We start from the raw sequence: 18,844 nt of genomic DNA, 5'->3' as shown, positions 1-18,844 counted from the left end.
TGCTTCTCCTATTTTTTGGGGGTATGGTCACAGGAGGTACTGCTGGGCCATATGGAGATCTTCTTATTTTCTTTTTTGGAGGAACTTACAGACCATTTCCCATAGAGACAGCTCCACTTTACATTCCCACCAGCTGTACCCAAGGAAGCATTTTCAACATACTCTCCACTACTGCATTGTATTTTTCTGGGCTTTTGTTGGTTTGGGCGTCATTGTTCTAATGGGTGTGAGGTGATAGTTCACTGTGGTTTTGATCTGCCTTTCCTGGGTGATGAGTAATACTGAGCATCATTTTGTATTTATCAGCCCCTTGTCCACCTGTAGAGATGCCTAAGCAAGTCTTCTCAGCCTTTCCCGCTCCCCCAACACAGGGGACTGCTTGTGTTGAGTTAGAGGGGTTTGAAATAGTATTCTGGATTCCAGCCCCCTCTTCTATACTCAGTTTTCGAACATTCGCCCTCCCTCAGTAGGGTGACTTCTCACACTGTTGTGACACCAGAGCTTGACATTTACCATGAACCTATTTGACTGTCATTACCTTTTGTTGCTCTTGGTGTCCTATCCAAGGAGTCATTGACAGTGCATTTAGATATTTAAAAGCATGAGTTAAATTTCTGTGCATGTCCCATGCCTATTTTGGGGAGTGGGGGAGCTTCCCTGACTCAGAGGTCACTACTGATGATTCTTGGCCTGATGGCAATGGAAATCTAATGATTTAGCGCTGCTGAAGCCCCACAGTGGAGGGTTGGGGGGTGGGGAGAGCACTGGGGCACACATGTCAGTGCTCAGGGCCCATGTGGTGCAGAGGTGAGCCTGGGTCTTGTCCACTCAGCACAGGCACTCCTGCCCTTTATCCAGACCTTTTAATTTGTTTTTTTTTGGAGGCTACATTCAGTGGTGCTCAGGGCCTACTCTGGCTCTTGGCTCAGGGATCATCCCTGGTAGGCTCAGGGGATAAGGTGGGGGTGTCCATTATCTAATCTGGGTCAGGTCTATGACCATACCACCCCGAACGTGCCCGATCTTGTCTAATCTGAGTCAAATAAGTGCAAGGCAAGAGTCTTACTGCTGTCTCCGCTAAGACACTTATCTCCCTAGTCCAATTGTGCCTATTTTATTTTAAATGTCTAATTCACTGAGGCTTGAATATAATGTGATAGTAGTAGAAGCATGTGTGTGTGTGTGTGTGTGTGTGTGTAGGGAGGGAGGGAGGGAGAAAGAGAGAGAAGAGGGAAGGGGGAAGGGGGAACTGGCATATGGATTATTAATAAATGTTTGTATAAATGAACTAATTAATAGGTGGTAGTTTTAGGATCTTACCAAAATCAAGGTTGACAGCCTTCTCTGGATAAGACATTAATTCTGGATCTTTAAGGTAAAGATAGAGGAAATTTCAGGCACAGATATCAGAAAATAGTTCAACACTTCTTTTAGTGCATCTTTATTCTCTGCCAAAACAGAGGTTAAATCATCTTGGCATGGTCAGTTCTGGCCTTTGCTGGTATGGCTTCTCCCTACCTGCAAGTATTCTGTCCTTTCCTCCAATGTATGTCATCATCTCTTCCTTCCTTCCTTCCTTCCTTCCTTCCTTCCTTCCTTCCTTCCTTCCTTCCTTCCTTCCTTCCTTCCTTCCTTCCTTCCTTCCTTCCTTCCTTCCTTCCTTCCTTCCTTCTTTCTTTCTTTCTTTCTTTCTTTCTTTCTTTCTTTCTTTCTTTCTTTCTTTCTTTCTTTCTTTCTTTCTTTCTTTCTTTCTTTCTTTCTTTCTTTCTTTCTATCTTTCTCTCACTGTGCCTATTATTTTCGGGATTATTTGTTTTCTTTTTTTGTCGATGTGTTAGAACTCTGAATGTCATGGGATTTAGAGTTTGGTCATAAAAGATACATTTATAATTATTATTATTATTTTGCATCTGTTGTTAGTTTTTTGACTTTGTATTTTGGCCTTTTTCTATCCTTTCCCCCAGAAAAGCCGTTATGAGACCTATATCCACCTACTGGCTGTGAAAATCAAAGTGGGCTCGGATGACCTGGAGCGGATCGAGGCCCGGCTGGCCACTCTCGAAGGGGATGACCCTTCTCTGCGCAAGACACATTCAAGTCCGGCCCTTAGCCAGGGCCATGGACCTGCAGCTGGCAGCAAAGCTGGGAAGGACAGCCCGGGGCCTGACACCTAGCTGGCATGGATGGGCAGGCCCCAAGGCTGGCAAATGCCCCCAGTGGGGTCACTGAGCACAATGCAGCCAGGGGCCACTCTGCGTACATAGTTGAAGGGCAGGTTGGGGGGTGCGGAGGGCCCCAGGGGTCCAGGAGTTGGAGAGGCTGTTCATGGTATTGACCTTTATCCTGGGGCTCCTCTGGGCCACAGCCCCTTCCCCCAGCCCTGGCATTCCCTCCACCAGGAAGCATCATTTTGTAGTTCAGTGTGTGGGTGCCCCAGATGCCAGGTCACTGGAGGAGCCTGAAAGGGGTTCACTTCCCAAGCTGCTCCTTCCAGGGCGGTTCCCCTTGTTCTGAGGGTAGCACCAACATGGGACCTCGACCTGTTCTTTCTCCTCCCTCTGAGCCAAGCAGTGGGGCTGTAGACCATCAGCACGGCTCTCTCCTCCCTCCATCCTTCAGCCTCTGGAACCTGGACCCGGACCTGCTCGAGTGGTACCATGCTCTCGTCTGGGCCCACCTCACCTTCCATTCATCAAGGGCCCCACCAGTGGCCTTTTCTATGGACATAGATGTACAGATGGAACAATGATATACCTAAGAAACCCCCATAAAGATGGGGTCGGAACCTGCTACCAGATAGAGGCCAGAACAAGAGGAAGGAAAAGGCCATTTCAGGTCTCTGCTATTTGCGAGGAGGCTGCAGTCTGGCCTCTTGTGACGTTGACGCTCCAGAGGAAGACAGGCACTGTCTGACCTCCTCTGACCTCACTGTCCCTCTTCCGGCTCACTTGTGACTCATACACGCTTTGACAGTTGATGCTTTGGAGTAATTGCAGTGCGTGTGCGCACCACCCACTTGTGCCACTGGCAGCCAAGCTCTGAGGGAGATGGGGCCAAGGCCCCGTTTCTCTTTTAGTCTCTCTGTCGGTGCTGCCAGGTCTCTGCACTCTAAAGGTGGCCTCTTGTACAGATCTACTGCCACAGGAAAAGAAGACACTCTGCCTTGCAAATAGCCACTTCTCAACGAGCCCAAAGATGTTTGCTGAGGGATACTTATGGAAGCCATTAGCTCTTGGTCTTGGGAAAAGGTAGAAGGACAGCTTGCAGATTCTTTTTGAGGTGGATGTTTTCTTTCCCTTCTAGTGTCTCAGAAACACTAAAGGACATGTCTGAGAAGAACAGAGAGACTTGCTGTGTGTGATGCTTGCAGACCAGTGTCCGTTAAAACCAGCGTTCCTCGTGCGAACAAGTGGTACTGACGTTGGCAACACCACGCATCTCGATCGTGATGAGAAAATCTTTTCTTCTTTGAAATAGATTTCTATGGTGTGGTCAGCGATTCGGCCTCGGTGGTGACATATTTAGTGAAGATACGTCAGCCTTGCAACTAAGTTCTCTACAGTTACTCATATTTGATGCGGCAAAGGCGAGCCTGAGGGGAGATGTCGTGACTTAAATCCAGATAACGTAATTCGGATCAACTTCAGTGGGTTTTATACCCAACTATCTAGACCCTTCATTTTGCTGAGGGGCAGGAAATGCTCACTTAGATGAAGTTGAAAGAGTAATGTGGTGACCTAAAAGAGCTGGACTTGCTCCTTTTGAGTTCGGAGGTCAGCATCCCGCCCTCCGGCTCTTGAGGGGGTGAGAGGAAGCGGAGGGGCAGGTCGCATCTGCTGCAAACTGATTGCTTCCCTGAGCACTAGCTGTGCCTCCCAGCAGTAAAAAGAAAAAAAAATTTTTTTAGTTCATTTATTAATTGTATAATTATTTATTGTAAATTATATACATGTACTACTGTACTAAAATATTATGTACATTATAAAACATACACAAAAATAGAAATTTAAAAAAGATGAGATGAAAATAAATCTAAAAGTTCTAATTTTTTTTTTCCTGCATTCTAAATGGACCATCATGTTCCTCCTACAACCTCTGCCCCTCGTATGCCCATTTTCCAGGACTGCCTTCGAGGGGGCTGGAGGACAGCAGATGAGATGCAGTGATCGGTGGGAGCCGCAGGAGGTCCTGGGGGCTGACCCGGGATGGCGACTAGCATCTCTTGAGCCTCCACCCTCTCATTCGGTGAAGTCAGCTGTGCTGGGTTCTCGCGGGCACTGTGAGGGGATAAGGACGGGGCCAGTTTGCTGTCCACATGGGGCTCACAGTCTAGTGGGGAAGGGGCAGGAGTCACCATTTCCTTATGGGACTTTGGGAGGGCTGGGGAGGAGCCTCAGCCTTTTAGACATGACCTGGCTAAAAGAGGGTGCTTTTGGAGTTGGGGATAAAGGCTCCACCTCTGAATATCTGAGGGGGGCAGGGTGGTGGGAGGGAAGTCACTTAACTTGTGACTAAAAATGCCGCCAGGCAGCAAGAATTCTGAGAGGCTGACTAGAGAAAGGGGGCCCAGGCCCCATTCTCACTTGTGGGTGATGGGACTTGCAAAGAGTGGCAGGACTAGAAGTTCCCTTCTGACTTGATACTCTCAGCCTGAAGCTCAGAATTCTGAACAGATAACCAAAGTGCCAACTGGGGTCATGGCAAGATGAATAAGTGCATCAAGTGCTCCTTTAGAATTATTCGGGGTGACATATTTTGTTGGGGTCATGACACGTTTCTGACTGGGACTTTAGAAGGTAACAGCTCAGAGCCTTGAAAAGGGGGCAAATGAAGACGCAAAGCTGTCATGAGGTCAGCGGGTTCACCAAGAGGTCGCTCAGAATTACTCGAGTCACATAGGGGTCAGGATGGAGAGGAATTACTGGCTCTTGAAAAAATATCTAAAGCCAACAGCAAACTCAGCCAATATTGGATAAAATCATCAGCTGGGGGCCGGGAAAGGCCAATGCTTTGCAAGTTTATATACTATTTAGTTCATTATTTTTCCTTGTTTCTTTATAACATACTTTTTTCCAGTACCCCCAACAATGAATACAACTTTAGTTCTTTTCTCCATCACCTTCCTTTCATCCAGGTTTTGCCAAGCTGTGATTCAAGAATGCAAGGCCCAGCCTACCATCATTACCATCACCAAATTAACCATTAACAAGTATCATGTGCCAGAAACAACACTGGGTGCTTTATATATATATAACTCTCCACAGCAGCCCTTTGAGGTAGGTAATAGTTTCACCACTGCACAGCTGAGGAAACCAGGGCCTAGTTTCCTCTGGTTGTCACTGGGCTGTCACGGCCCAGGCCAGCAGGACCTGGGATTTGAACCTAGGCCCTGTGGCTACCTGAGCCCTCTCAATTCCGAGCCTCTCAGCCCCGCTCTCTGTGACTCTCCGAACGGAGCACACATCCTGGGGTAGCTTGGGCACAGATGCGCGCGCACCCACACACACACTCCAACCACCCGAGCTCTTTGGCTAGCAGACACCCTCATGTCTAGCTGGAACTTAATGGCTCCTGGCACTGGGCGTGGGTTAATAATCAATGAGGGAAAAGGCTTCTTCACCCTGGACCTCCATATGCTTTCTCCACGCCTGAAATCTTCATCAGGTTGAGACAGGCCCTGGCTCTGAGGGGGCACGGAGTCGGGGAAAGCATAATACTCCGTGGGCTGACAAGCCGCAGCAGCTGTGGTCCTTCTGGCAGCCGAGGGTACCCATTATGCCACCTTGCATGTCCAGACTTTGCCTGTGACATGCCTGAGGCCCCAAGGGTCATCTTAACCCAGTACCAACTGCACAACCCTTCCCTCCTCACCCACCTAGGCCCGGAAACTGTTGCCTCAGTCCGGCCCCTGTAGCTCCAGGCCAGGAACTGGGCCAGGGTTCTGCGGCTGAGCTCAAAGCAGAGTCATTTGCGTCAGTCCCTTGGCCTGGTTCCCCGGGAGCCAGGGGGGACACCTTGTGAATGTTCTTGGAAGCGGGAGGAAGCTTGGAGCCTGTCCTGGGAGCTAGGGCCAAGGAGATGGGGGCTGGGGGGCTGGGAGGGCCTGATCTTCTCCACGCTGCACACCATCAACTAGCTCTCCGGGCTCTGCTGCCTTCCCTCCTCACCTGGGGGCTCGCACACAGAGTCAAACATACGTGATTTCTGAGTTTATTTATCATATAAAAACGTTCAAGTGTCAACAGTCAGGAGTGTGGACATTTCAGGGCAGGGTTCCCATTTCTTTGGGAGATTTGTTCTTTTTTTTTTTTCTTTTTTTTTTTTTTAAAAAAAAAAACAATGACCTTTTTGACAAATCTATGTGGACCCAGTTTTGGGGGACAGGGCTGGAGGGGGAGTGGAGTTGGGGGCGGGTTGGGGACTGGGAGTAGGGCTGTGGGAAGGAAATGGCGTTTATTGCTAAAAAGGGGAGTCAAATACACTTTCCAGTGGCTCTTCTCGGTCCCAGCGTGACCATGCATCCAATCTAAAGAATCTGAAATGCAAAGGACATGCAGGCGTACAATAGAAAAGACGACCTGTAAACGGAGGTGCTGCAGACAGGGACGCCCTGGAGGCCGTGGGGGAGGGGGAGCCGCGCACGGGCTTGGGCACGGGGCGACGGGGCTACTGGGAAGCAGCTTTCTTGTTATCCCCTGCCATGCCAGCTGTGAGGAGCGGGGTGGCCCCTCCCCTGCGGGATGCTGTGGCTGGGCTTTGGTGTCCCCCCAGGATGTGGCTTGGCCCCCAACTAGTTCAAGCGCAGGACCCCCATCTTCTACCCAGGGGACCCAAGGCTCCAAAGAGCTTGCAAAAGGGCTGAGCTACTCGGTCCAATTCCTGGCTGGGGCCAACCTCTCTTCTCCCCCACCAGAACCCCAAGCCTCCTCTTAGCTGGCTGTGTCCCTTCCCCCGCCGCACCCCGACTTCTCTCCAGGAGCTCCAGGTTAGCGTACAGCAAAAGGCACCACAATATAGGTTTCTATTAAAGAGTCAAAAAATTGGCTCATCTCTTTTTTTTTTGTTGTTTCTTTTTTTTTTCCGAAGCTGTAAATCAGGATGTTACATATAAATAGTTTCCCTATAAAAACGTCTTTGCCGTTAGCTAGTATGACAATTTTTGCTAAAATGAAAATAAAACATTTTTTGTTATACCTTTTCCTTTTATAGAAAATAAAAATATTTTTATTTCTGTTTCTCCTCCTCTCTTTCTCTCGCTCTCTCTCTCTCTCTTTCCAGTCGGTGGTCTCTGTTCTCCTTCAAGCCAGTGGGGCGGAGGGGGCGCGGCGGCGGGGCCCTAGAGGGGCGCCGAGTCCTGCGGGGCGCGCGGGGGCGGCCCGCGGCTGTGTCTGCTGCTGCCGGCGCGCGCGCTGTGACTGTCCAGCGAGTAGTAAGTCCTGCTGTCGCCCGCGGGGCCCAGCGGCGGCGAGTCCGAGCGCAGCGCGTCGTGGGCCGCGCGCAGGCCGAGGAACGGCGTGCTCTCGGCCGCCAGCGCCCCGTCCGCGTCGTCCGCGTCGTCGTCGGACGCCGAGCCGCCCCCCGAGCCGCTGCTCAGCGACAGCGAGTCCCGCGCGGCCCGAGCGCGCTGCGCCGCCAGCCCGTTGAGGCGCGAGCGGCGCCAGCGCCGGGGCCCCGCCGACGTCCTGCGGGACGCACCGCGGGCGCGCGGGCGCGGCGGCGGCGGCGGCGCGCACTCCTGCGTCGTCTCGTACTCGTCGTCCTCAGGGATGCGGAAGGGGCTGGCGGGCAGGCTGCCCAGGCTGCCGCCCAGCGCGCACGCCCCGCGCCGCGGCCCCGGGCCCCCCGGCGGTGCGGGGTAGTAGTAGCTGTCGTAGCTGCGCTGCATGTCCGCGCTGGGCCCCGGCGGCGGCGCCGCGTGCCGCAGGAGCGGCTGCTGCTCGGCCAGCCGGTAGCTGATGGGCGCGGCCGGGGGCAGCGACACGGCGTGCGCCGAGTTGGGGGACGTGATCTCGAAAGTGGGTACCTGGGTGGCCAGCGAGTAGTGGAAGTCCACCGGGGAGAGGCGCGCGGGCGTGGTCAGCGCCGACACGTACCTGCGGAAGAGGGGGCTCAGGAGGGCGGGGAAGATCCCCGGGCACAAGCCCGAGAGCCCCCCGCCGGGTGCCACTCCCGCCATCCCCGCCAGCTCCCTTCCTCTGCTCTGGCACCGGCCCTGCCGGCCCAGGCCTCCGCAGGGAGTGGGGGGCCTGGCCCCCCGATGACTCCTGCCTCTTCCTGCCTCCGGGCGGCCACTGCGCGGGACCCCGTGGTGGCGTTTGGATCCCGGGGCCTGGCGGCTGATCCTGCGGGGGCCCGCGGCCCCCCGCGCACCGATGAGTCTCCTCGCTGACAACCTCCCCTCCCACGCTCCGGGCCGCTCCGTCTTGGTGTCTTTCTGTGCCTGCTGGGACAAGGGGCCTCTAGGTGACACCAGGGCAGGGCAACCCTGTTCCCGGGAGAGCCCGTGTCTCGGGGCAGTTATCTACACACATCCCCTTCTGCTGTGGAAAGGTCTCGGTCGTGAGACCCAGGGGCCCAGGCGGGGACTTGAGGGGCATGGGCGCTGACCTCTCGCTGTGCGGCGAGTCCCGCAGCGAGTCGATGGAGTCATGGTAGGGCGGCGCCGCGGCCCTGCGCTGCTCCTCCAGGCTGTACGCTGCGGCCCGCCGCGCCCGCGCCTCCACGCACGCGGGGCTGTTGCACTTGCTGGTGCCCACGGATGACAGCATGATGCCCGACTGGGAGTCCGATGTCAGGCTCTCCGAGCGCTCCAGGCTCCATGTGTGGCTCTCATGCCTGGGCGGGGGAAGGTGAGGGTTCAGGAAGGGCTCCGGCTTCCCAACCCCCTTCATTGCGGGCTCTTTCAGGTGCTCTCCCCTGCAGTATTGCAAAAGCCCACCCCCTGGTGAGCCGGATGAAGGGGGCTGGGGTGCTGTGGATGGGGGAGCTGTTCAGGGCAAGAGATCTTCCCTTCCCTCTGCCTCCCCCATCTGGGAAGCTTCTGCTGCCCTGGTCCTTTGTGCCCTATCTGAAGAGCACAGTCCCCAGGGTGCCAGTCTGTGGGTGCCCTGCCGACTCCGGACTCTGCGGTGCCCAGGGAAGAACAGGCCCCAGGATATGCCTTCTGGAGCTGCGAGCATGCGCTTTCCACCCCTGGCCGAAGGAGTCCAAGAGGGCCTGGGCTTCATGGGTGCAGTTGGCTGTTTGGTGAGGGGCTCTTTCAACCAGATTAATAATGAGGTCCGGGGCTGGAGCGATAGCACAACAGGTAGGGCATTTGCCTTGCACGTGGCCAACCCGGGTTCCATTCCCAGCATGTTATATAGTCCCCCGAGCACCGACAGGAGTAATTCCTGAGTGCATGAGCCAGGAGTAACCCCTGTGCATCATCGGGTGTGATCCAAAAAGAAAACAAAATAACAAGGTCCAAACAAGTGTCAGGGGACCCCTGGAGATGCCTTTGTGCTTCTGGGGGGCCGCTTTTCTGGAACAGGGAACTAAGAGCCCTGAGGAGGATCGGAGGGAAACTTTAGTTGCAGGGTCCATGTGAAGTGCCTGTCCTTACACCCCCTCACAGAGACCCTCAAAGCAGCACAGCCTGGCTGGGGAGTTTCTGTACAGGGTTTGGGGCGGGGGGCATGGGAGCGAATCGGGGGCTCACCTGTGACTGGAGGTGGGCGTGGCCGTGGAGCAGTGGTGAGAAGGAGAACAGGAATGGCTTCCCGAAAAGGTGGACTCGGTTTCCCTCCGGATGACATGGTCTGTGGCTGGCACATTCTTGGAGATATACTGGAATGGAGAGAATAAGGCGGGGGTCAGTGACAGGTGACCGCTTGCCCACCAGGAGTGGGCCCCCCTTCCTGGTGGCAGTGGTGGGTTGTTGTTGGTGGCTGGTTAGGGGACTTGGCCCCGGAAGACCACCTGGCCTCCAGCCCTTCCATAAGAAAGTGGGCAGAGCGAAGCTAGTTATCCAGGTGAGCAAAGGCCAGTACGCAGGGCACAGGGTGGGATAGGCTGAGGGCTGCTCTGGCCCATCCTTCAGGGGGCACGGAAGGCCTGGCTGTGAGGGCAGAGGGGCCCGGGAATACCACTCACGTCCACCATCTGGATCTCCTCCGGGTCCAGGCGGGGGTGGCTGGGCCCGTTGGCCAAGCTTCGGTTCTGGTGGGCGGGGCACATGTTCTGCCGCAGGTGGTTGTGCATCTGCTTCCGCTGTTTTCTGCACGGGGGAAGCCGGGTGAGCCCCGCACGCCCCCTAGCTGTGGCTGGGGGAACCATGCACCCCTGGCCTGGGGGGTGGTCTCTGGCTCCCAGCTCAGGTTGTTGCCCTCAGCGAAGCCCCCCATGTACCTCCTACACTGGCACCCCGCCAGCCTGAACCCCTGGAGAGGCCTGAGTGCAGTGCCCTCACAACAGAACTCCACACCCTACTTTGCCATCCTGGGCACATCACACAGTTCCTTTCCCTTATCTGGGGTGGGCTGGGGATCCTTTACCCAACCCAAGAGCAGAATTAGTGTTGGGGCCCAGTGCTGGGCGGCTCACTTGCTCATGGTCCTTAAATTTGGAGTTTTGTTAGGTGCAGGGGCTGTGTTGGTGCAGGGACATGGTGGTCCTGCCCTGGCGGTCAGTGAGCCAGCAGGGGAAGCCCATGAGACCACAGAAACAAGGGGACAAACAAGTGATTTCCAGCCTGGTGCTCTGAAGAAAACGAACAGGGTGCCCAAATGCTCCACACTTGTGTTTCCAAATGAGCAAGTTTGGTCAAGCCCCACCCGCACCCTGAGCCTTCTTGGCTCCCAGTGACTGTTTTGTCCAGTCTGGGTTGTCTCCCCCCGATGTGGCCTCTGCACAGGCCGTGGTGTCCATCTACAGCCGCTTGCCTCTTGGGCCCCAGCCTAAAGGGCCCTGTAAGCATTCTCCCCAGCCTGCATCCGAGGGCAGGGCCCTGAACCGCGCCATGTTGCCCATGCTGGATCTTGCGCTTACAGGCCTGGCCGTGCCCTGTGCCTGGCGCCCAGCAGCCATCAGCTGGAAGTTTGCTGAAGGAACAAGTAGATGCAAGGGGGGCGGGATGGGGGTTTTGAACTGGGGGAATAGCCTTTATGTGTTCTTGGCTTGACCTGCTTGGGTACAATCTCCAATTTTGGCTTCCTGAGCCCCATCTCCCTCCAAGCCTCCCCCCAATCTTTCTAGTCCTGGATGTGTCCAGATCAAGGCTGGCTGGGCTCCAACTAGGGTCCAGAGATGGGCAATGGGAGCCAGTCCCCAGCGGGTGAGTCCCCTCCAGACGGTGGCCGTACTCAGGCCCTTGCTCTACACATGGGAAAGGATGAGGTGACCTGTCATCCTCACACGCCACATTGGCCTGTCCTGATGCTGGCCCCTAATCCCGGCATCCAAGCTTGACATCTGAGGTCTGATGTGCCACCTGGGTTTTCCAGCTGTTTGTTCTCGGTGCCTGGGGGACCATGTGGTGCTGGGCTTAAACCTGGACCCGGGCATGAGAAGCACGGGCCCCAGCTTGCAGCTGTCCTTACAGGCTTGTGCCCTCCCCCCACCCCGGGCTCCCCCGACCACCTTACTCATGGCAGCTCCGGTTTGTTGGTGCTGCTCATGCTCCAGAAATAAGGCTCCGCCCCTCTACGCATCTGCCTTTTTATTTTTTTGCTTTTTGGGTCACACCTGGCAATGCTCAGGGCTGACTCCTGGCTCTGCACTCAGTAATCACTCCTGGCGGTGCTCGGGGGACCATATGGGATGCTGGGAATCGAACCTGGGTCGGCTGCGTGCAAGGCAAGTGCCCCGTACCCGCTGTGCTATCGCTCCAGCCCCGCATCTGCCTTCTTGTCCCCCCGCTGCTCTACCAGGACCCGCTTCTTCCCTTTGCTGAGGTCCTGTCTATTTTCCTGTTGGTGGCCAGGCTGCCCCTGGAGGTAGGTCCTCTCTTCTGAGCCTCCCACCCCAGAGCCTGCCTCAGGACAGAGAAGAGGGGCATGGGTGGGGAGAGGGAGGTGCTGCCTCCCAATATCTTTGAGGTCCTTCCAGGATCATCCCCACTCTGCAGGTGAGCGCTCAGAGCCCCTTCACTCCCCCTCCCCCCACTAGTCTGCCCCGGTCACACAGGTGGAAATGGGCTGAGCTGGATTCAAACTCAGATTGAGCCTCTGAGACCAGTGCTCAGGACTGGCTCCATCAGACCTGTGGGCCTGTCTCCTTCATCTCTAGTCCTGTGTCCTTGTCGGATGCTCTGGCCCCTCCAGAGACCCTTGAAGGGGCAGTGGGGGCAGAGGAGGGTGTGAGCGGGGCGTCAAGGCCAGGACAGGTAGGGTGGGACCCTGTGTCCTGAGGCAGTCTTGGGGATCCAGCCTCGCTTGCCACCCCTGACTGAGGGCCACTCACTTGGTCTTGCAGTAGGCGACCACGCAGACGATGCCCACGACGAGCAGAGCCACACAGATGCCCGTGATGGTCAGGACGCGCTTCTGGTACAGCTCCTCGGCTTCTGCAGAGGTAGGGGGTGTGAGGGGCAGGACGGGCGGCACTGCGGGCACAGTAGTGAGGAGCCCCCACCTGCTCACGGAGCCTTGGGCTCCCACCTGGCTCCCCCTGCCCGGCTCCCCCTCGCCTGCTCCTGCACTGCCTTTGCCCCCCACCCCAACTCCACACACCCGTGAAATCTGGGCACAAGCTGCCGTCCTGAGCCCCACACCCTGCCCACAGCACGAGGGAAGTGGGGGGGGAGGGAGGTGGATGAAGCGTGGTTCTCACAGTCGGCTGGGCAGGAAACCTTGCCCACCCTGCCATGGGCCGTGGGTAGTGGCTGCGAAGAGCCCCGCTGGGTTGGGGAGTGGTTCCCATGCACGCGTGGGCCCTGGGCAGAGCCACTGCCACTTTCGTGGGGAGGTGGAGAGTGGCATGGTCTGGCGATGGGTCATCTTACCCAGAGGACTGGGCTGTGGGGGTTCCTGGGCGGGGAGCAGGGATGGGGGACCTGGTTCTCGGTGGGTTGCTTCTCCCTGCAATGGGGGCTGTAGCCCTGCTGATACCAGGCTCCCCACTTCTGCCTGTGCAAGGCCCCGAGCCGCAGACTCCGCCCTCTCCCCCCGCCACGTCCGAAAGAGCAGACCCCACTCTCACAGATGAGCTGAGCTAGCTGGATCCCCTCCCCACTTCCCGGTGAGGCAACAACCCTTCTAGAAAAGACAGTAAGAGCCAGGCAGGAGGAAGAGGAGGAGGAAGGTGACAGTGATCTCTGCCCCACGGCGAGACCTCCTGCAGCTCTGCCACCCAGGGGTGCTGGCACAGACCCCTTGTACTCGGCTGTCTCTCGTGGAATCTCCCACGGCAAAGGTGGACCCATTAGCTATGCCCAGACCCGGGAGTTCGGACCCTTCCCCACACATGCGCATGGCATGTCCCTGGGGAGATGCGCCCTGTGGCTTGCAGGGGTCAGCACACGTGGCCCCACTCCACATCTCACCCTGTCACCCTCGGCTCTGCTGCACATCGTGCACATAGGCCTTTCTCTCCTGTGAGGCCTCTCTGGTCACCTACAGTAGCAGGTGGCCCAGTCCTTGACCGGGGACTCTGGGACTCCTGCCTGGAGTAACTCCATCACTGGCCCCCTGGCTCTGCTACATCAAGAAAGTTCTAGTTCTAGCTCCTGCTCCAACTTCTCCCCTTGCTCCAGGCTCAGGTCTAAGGGCCACTCAGGAACCCGGATCCAAACCTGCTGTCCTGTTCCTCATCTCTGTGGCAGCAATGGGCCTCAGTACCCTCTACGGCTCCTTTTCCTTCTCCCATGTGGTCCTCGTGCTCTGTCCTGAGCAGAGGACACCACTGGCCACTTCCTGTCACCGCCTCCACCAGAGTCCAGAGACCGTGTCTCCTCCCTATGGCTGATTCCTCTCCCGATGGCTCCCGGCCCTGACCGCCTCATCCTCGCTAGTCTCCTGGGATCCTGGGCCCCAGGGTGCCGGCAACCTCCGGCCACCCAACAAGCCCTCTCCGGCCACACCCCCCAGTGCTGTCCCACGGCATCCAGCAGGTTCCAGCCCGAGGACCGTCTCTTGGGACAGGCCTCCCCTGGCTGCCCTGACAACCTGAACACCAGCAGGCTGACTCTGGGGCCTACCCTGTCTACTGGCACCCTCTCTGTTCCAGCTGGGCAGTGCTCAGCCTCAGTGGAGATCTGTCATGGCACCCCTCCCATTGGGTGGCACCCCCTGCACCCCCATTCATACACCCCTACAGCTTCACCTGTGCATCTGCTCCGTCAGGAGCCATGGACGGGCCACATGCTCGGACACAACCTCACTCTCCTTCCAAGAGCGGCAGTGGCTGAGGGGGCTGTGCAGGGGCAGGGAGCTGGGACTCCTCAGGCCCTCCATCTGGGGACTAACCCCGCCCCCACCCCCAAGCCGAACCTCAGCATCTCTCCTTCCCAGATGCATTTGGACCCCTGGGTTCTGGGTCCCCAATGCTGACCCTGAGGCCACTGTCCTTTCTACCCTGCTGTGGACATGGTGCCACCCTGCCCCAGCCCTCACTGGTCTTGCCCACAGAGGCACACATGTGCCGGCCTGGGAACAGACTATGGAGGAGTGATGACGTCAAGCAGATGGCAGAACCCGGCAGACACACATGGGGCCGGGCAGGGGCAAGGGACGTCATAGCCACCAGCGGGTGCAGAGTGGACAGCGGTGGAAGGGGGCCAGAAAGGCTGATGAGGGGCTGTGGGGCGGCCTCGGCACCACTGTCCGAGGGGCCCACCCACTGGGCTGCATGCGGCTCAGAGGTCCCCTCTGAATCTGGGGGCACTGCTGTAACTGGGGGCAATCCGGTTCCCTCCTCTTCAGGAGCTTCCCTGTCCCCCCAAATCAACGTAGTTTATGAGAGGACACCCTGCGGGGGCCAGGGCACCTTCTGGAAGCATCCCTCTGCCCTTGTTGGAAAGAAAACCAGACATCCAGCACACAGTCGGGGGTGGGGGGTATGTGGAGAGGGAGCGCAGGAAGCGCGGGGGTGGGTGGGGGGCAGAGAGGCTTCGTACCCTTTAGTTCAAATCCGAGATGCTCTGGCAGTGCAGAAGAGAGGCAGGGCAGGGGTGCAGGGAGAGAGACAGAGCAGGGTGGGGAGAGAGAGAGAAAGAGAGAGAGAAAGGTTGGTCAGGATTCCGCAGGTACCGCACCAGCCTGCGAGGTGAAAGCGGGTCAGTCGGTTCCCCCACCCCCCCAGCCACCCAAGCTCCTTCCTCAGCACCCCGCCCCCATGAGCCCCCGAGAGGGGTGGAGAGAAAAGTGAAGGTGAGCAGAGGGACTTGGTGGGGGGTGTCTGTGGGCTCACGACCAGGTTGGGGGCACGGGCCAAAGAGTCATTTTCACCAGGGAGGCAGGGACATGGGCTGGGGATAGAAGTGACCCCATTACTCCCCTCCCCTTTCCAGGGCCAGGCCTCCGCCACTCTCCAGCCCTTCCTGGGGACAACTTGCCTGTGGCACGCTCATTCTTGGCACCCTTTTTCTATTCAGGATGAGTATATGTATGGGGGGACCTAGACCCCTAGTTCCTGCCCTGCCCCCAAGCCGCGCTGGCCTGCTCAGAGTCTGGCGTGGAGATTCTGAGCTTGAGAGTGGGGGGCAGGGGTGGGCAGAGGAGGCTCCAGGAGGCAGGGGGCTGTTCCCCCTGAGATCCCAACACCCCATGGTCAGAGCCAGGGTTCCATATGTAGCACAGCCCAATCTGTGGCTTGGGAGACAGAGGGGCGAGGGGGCTACTTGGAAGTCGTGCCCCTCCTTTGGTGTCCCCACTGTCCCCATTGCAGTCTTAGACATAAAGGTGGGCCTGCCACCCAAGCCGTGTGGGCAGAACAGGTCGCCCGCGGGCTGGCCCTGGCATCGTCCTGCTGTGCAGCCCCCGCCCCGGCTCCCTAGCTCTGCCTGGCATCTGCTAGGCTGGGGGCGGGGGGGCTGGAGGGGGACAGATCTGGCCTGGCCTCTGCCCTTGGACCAGCTTCAGAATCTCTTGGAGCAGCAGAGCCAGGGGGGAGTCGGAGAGTCCCAGCAGCCTTCTGGAAGGCACAGCGGCTGTTCTCAGCAGCAGCCCGCGCCTGGCCGCAAGCTCCTCCTTCGCCCTCATTTGCTGTGTGGATGTGGGCAAGTGCTAAGTGCTCTGAGCGGCAGCTGTGTGCAGCTGGGGCGTGGGCAGGCTGGGTCAGCGTCCCCACACGCACGGGCCCAGGAGGGAGCTGACTGTGCGCTGTACGCTCACTTCCTGCAGAGGGGAAGCCTGGGGGCCCAGCACCCCTGAGCTCCCTCCTAAGAAGGATCCAGAGCCTCGGGGGCTGGGGGGTTCCAGCCCCAGTGTCCCAGCTCCCAGCAGAGGGTACAGCTTGGCGCGACCCCTGATTCTCTCAAACTCCTGCTACTTCGAGGCGGGAGGAGTCGCCTATGTGGGCTGCTGCCTCACCTGGGGCAAGTGGCCATGCGCCTGCACCCAGGGCTGCGGGACACGGCACAGACTCAAGCAGCCTCTGTGCAGCTTTGAGCAGCTAATCCTGAGGCTCCAGGGCCCTGCGGGCAGCTGAAGAGCCCACTGCTGGCTCTGGTGATCACCCCCGGCCTGACCACAGTGTCTGGGCACCGGGCTGCGGTTCAGTGCTAGTCTAGTTGGGTGAGACAAGGAAGCTGGGCCCTGTGGTGCCAGGACGCTTTTCCAAGGTTCCCGCTGAGGAGGGGAAGGAGACGGGCAGTGAGGCCCTGGGGGAAGCCAGGGCTAAGCCTGAGGACAAGCACTGGAGAGGTGAGCGAGGCCCCCTGCTGCTCCCCAAGGCCAGGGCTGGCCAGCCGAGACCACAGCAGGGCTGGGACATCACTCAGGCCCTGGGCAGCCTCTGCTGGCCACTTGCTGTCTGCTCCAGAAAGCAAACAGTCCCGTGTTCACTGGCAACTGCTCGCCAGAGCCCAGCCACCCGCTGGGTCACTGCCAGGCCTTCTCTTGGATAGAAATGTGAATCTGACCAGTGACCAAGGTGGCCTGATGTGAACTCTCAACAGGGCCAGTGTCCCGGACACTCTACGTGTTCTTCCTCCAGGACAGGCCCAGGGGATAGTCATGGTGTCCCTCTGCATGTGAGCATGTGTGAAGGTATGAGCATGTATGTGTGCAGGTGTGAGTGTAGGTGTGCACATGAGTGCGTGGGAATGCAGGTGTGAGTGTGCGTGCAGGAACAAGTGTGTGTACAGGTGTGAGCAGGAGTGCTGGTATGAGCCCATGCATAGGTGTGAGTGCAGGTGTGAGCAAGTGTGCAGGTGTGAATGCAGGTGTGTGTGTGTGCGCACTGGTGTAAGCATGAGTGCAGGTGTGACTGCATGTGTAGGTGAGTACAGGTGTAAGCATGCATGAGTGCAAATGTTTGCAGGTGTGAGCATGTATGAGTGTAGGCGTGAGCACGTGTGCGGGTCTGAATGCGGGTTTGAGTGTGGGTACAGGGGTAGGCATGTATGCAGGTGTGAGTGCAAGAGTAAGTTCAGGTATAGGCACATGTGCATGTGTGAGTGTAGGTAGGTGTGAGTTTGAGTGTGGGTGTTAGTGTAGGTGTGAGTGCATGTGTGCAGGTAAGTGCAGGTTCCAAAGCATGTGCAGGTGTGAGCGTGTGTGTAGGTAAGTGCAGGTGTGAGCCGTGTACACATGTGAGCACGATATGCAGGTGTGGGTGCGTGAGCTCTTTATAGCGGGCTTGTGGGTGCACAAGTCTAACTCAGGAGTTTGGGGGCTTTCAGTGGAAAGAGCAATTCCAAGTGCTCCTGTGGCCATGGGCTCCATTTCTTGTTTTTTCCCAGAGTTCGTCTGCTCTAGTGTCTGCCTGGTGGAGGGGTCCCTGGGAGAGACGCTCAGCTGCACAGCCCAGGGCAGGCTCCTGGCCAGGCCCTTCATGGGACTGCAGGTGTGATTCACCCTCCCAGGAACACGCAAGGCAGAGATGTCAGTGTCCTCTAGGTGAGAGGTAAACTGAGGCCCAGAGCTAGTAAGTTCAGTGGCTGGCATTTCTATTCAGCCCCATGAGAACCTGGATCTGAACCCTACAGCCAGCACCTGCCCGCCACATTTCCCGCAGTTATCCATGGAGTGTAGGGCCAAGTGCCAGCAGTGTCATCAGCCTTTACCAGAGGGTGGCAGTGAAATCCTGACCGCAGGAAGGCCTGGGCTGCAGAACTGAGAACTAAAGCAGCCCTGCAGGCAGAGAAGGCTGGCCGGGGCGTGTTCCAGAGGGTCTGCAGCTCTGGTTGAGGGTGGGTGGGGACACCCTGCCCAGAACCGTCCTTTGAGTCAGAGGCTGTGGGCCTGAGGGTGGCCGTGAGGGAGGATGGTTGCTGTCTCTGCCTGGGCCCTCGGTCCCCTCTTGGGGCCTCCCCTGACCTAGTGTCCTCTTCAGGGAATGGATCTGACGCTGCAGTTCTTCCCGAACCCCGGAGAATTCTATTGGGCCGCATGTCCTGTGTGTGGGCTCTGCCCTTATCTCCGAGGCCTCCCACACTCAGTTAAGGGTGTGGGCCTCTGGGCTGACCAGTCCCCCTTCCCTCTGGGCTGACCAGTCCCTCTTCCCTCTGGGCTGACCAGCCCCCCTTCCCTCTGGACTGACCAGTCCCCCTTCCCTCTGGGCTGATCAGTCCCCCTTCCCTCTGGGCTGACCAGCCCCCTGCCAGGACTCCTGCTTCCCTCTACAAGACTTGGCCTATTGGCCCCTTAGAGAGGATGGAGGGTAGAAGTTTCCAGGCTTTTGTGTTGTGGTCAGCAGAGGGCCA

At 57.6% G+C, this 18,844-nt stretch overlaps 2 protein-coding genes across 6 annotated transcripts in view; one reads left to right on the top strand and one right to left on the bottom strand.

Annotated features, from left to right (window-relative positions):
• Positions 1 to 4,045, top strand: part of PSD2 (pleckstrin and Sec7 domain containing 2) — a 53,579-nt gene extending 49,534 nt beyond the window's left edge. For all 3 annotated transcript variants that reach the window (XM_055141997.1, XM_055141996.1, XM_055141999.1), the window contains exon 15: positions 1,965 to 4,045. In XM_055141997.1, the coding sequence (XP_054997972.1) occupies positions 1,965 to 2,174 (210 nt within the window). In that variant the 3' untranslated portion in view covers positions 2,175 to 4,045. The remainder of the gene's footprint in view (positions 1 to 1,964) is intronic.
• The window catches only part of NRG2 (neuregulin 2), a 193,655-nt gene continuing 178,533 nt past the window's right edge, over positions 3,723 to 18,844 (bottom strand). For all 3 annotated transcript variants that reach the window (XM_055141993.1, XM_055141994.1, XM_055141995.1), the window contains 6 exons: positions 15,095 to 15,118; positions 12,442 to 12,544; positions 10,135 to 10,258; positions 9,701 to 9,828; positions 8,608 to 8,835; positions 3,723 to 8,093 (listed from right to left, as the gene is read on the bottom strand). In XM_055141993.1, coding sequence (XP_054997968.1) covers positions 7,337 to 8,093; positions 8,608 to 8,835; positions 9,701 to 9,828; positions 10,135 to 10,258; positions 12,442 to 12,544; positions 15,095 to 15,118 — 1,364 coding nt within the window. In that variant the 3' untranslated portion in view covers positions 3,723 to 7,336. The remainder of the gene's footprint in view (positions 8,094 to 8,607; positions 8,836 to 9,700; positions 9,829 to 10,134; positions 10,259 to 12,441; positions 12,545 to 15,094; positions 15,119 to 18,844) is intronic.

The sequence above is a fragment of the Sorex araneus genome, chromosome 6 (assembly GCF_027595985.1).
Source record: "Sorex araneus isolate mSorAra2 chromosome 6, mSorAra2.pri, whole genome shotgun sequence".
In the NCBI taxonomy this organism is placed as follows: Eukaryota; Metazoa; Chordata; class Mammalia; order Eulipotyphla; family Soricidae; genus Sorex; species Sorex araneus.
Note: the sequence above shows the minus strand (reverse complement) of the source record. Positions and strands in the feature narration are given on the sequence as shown.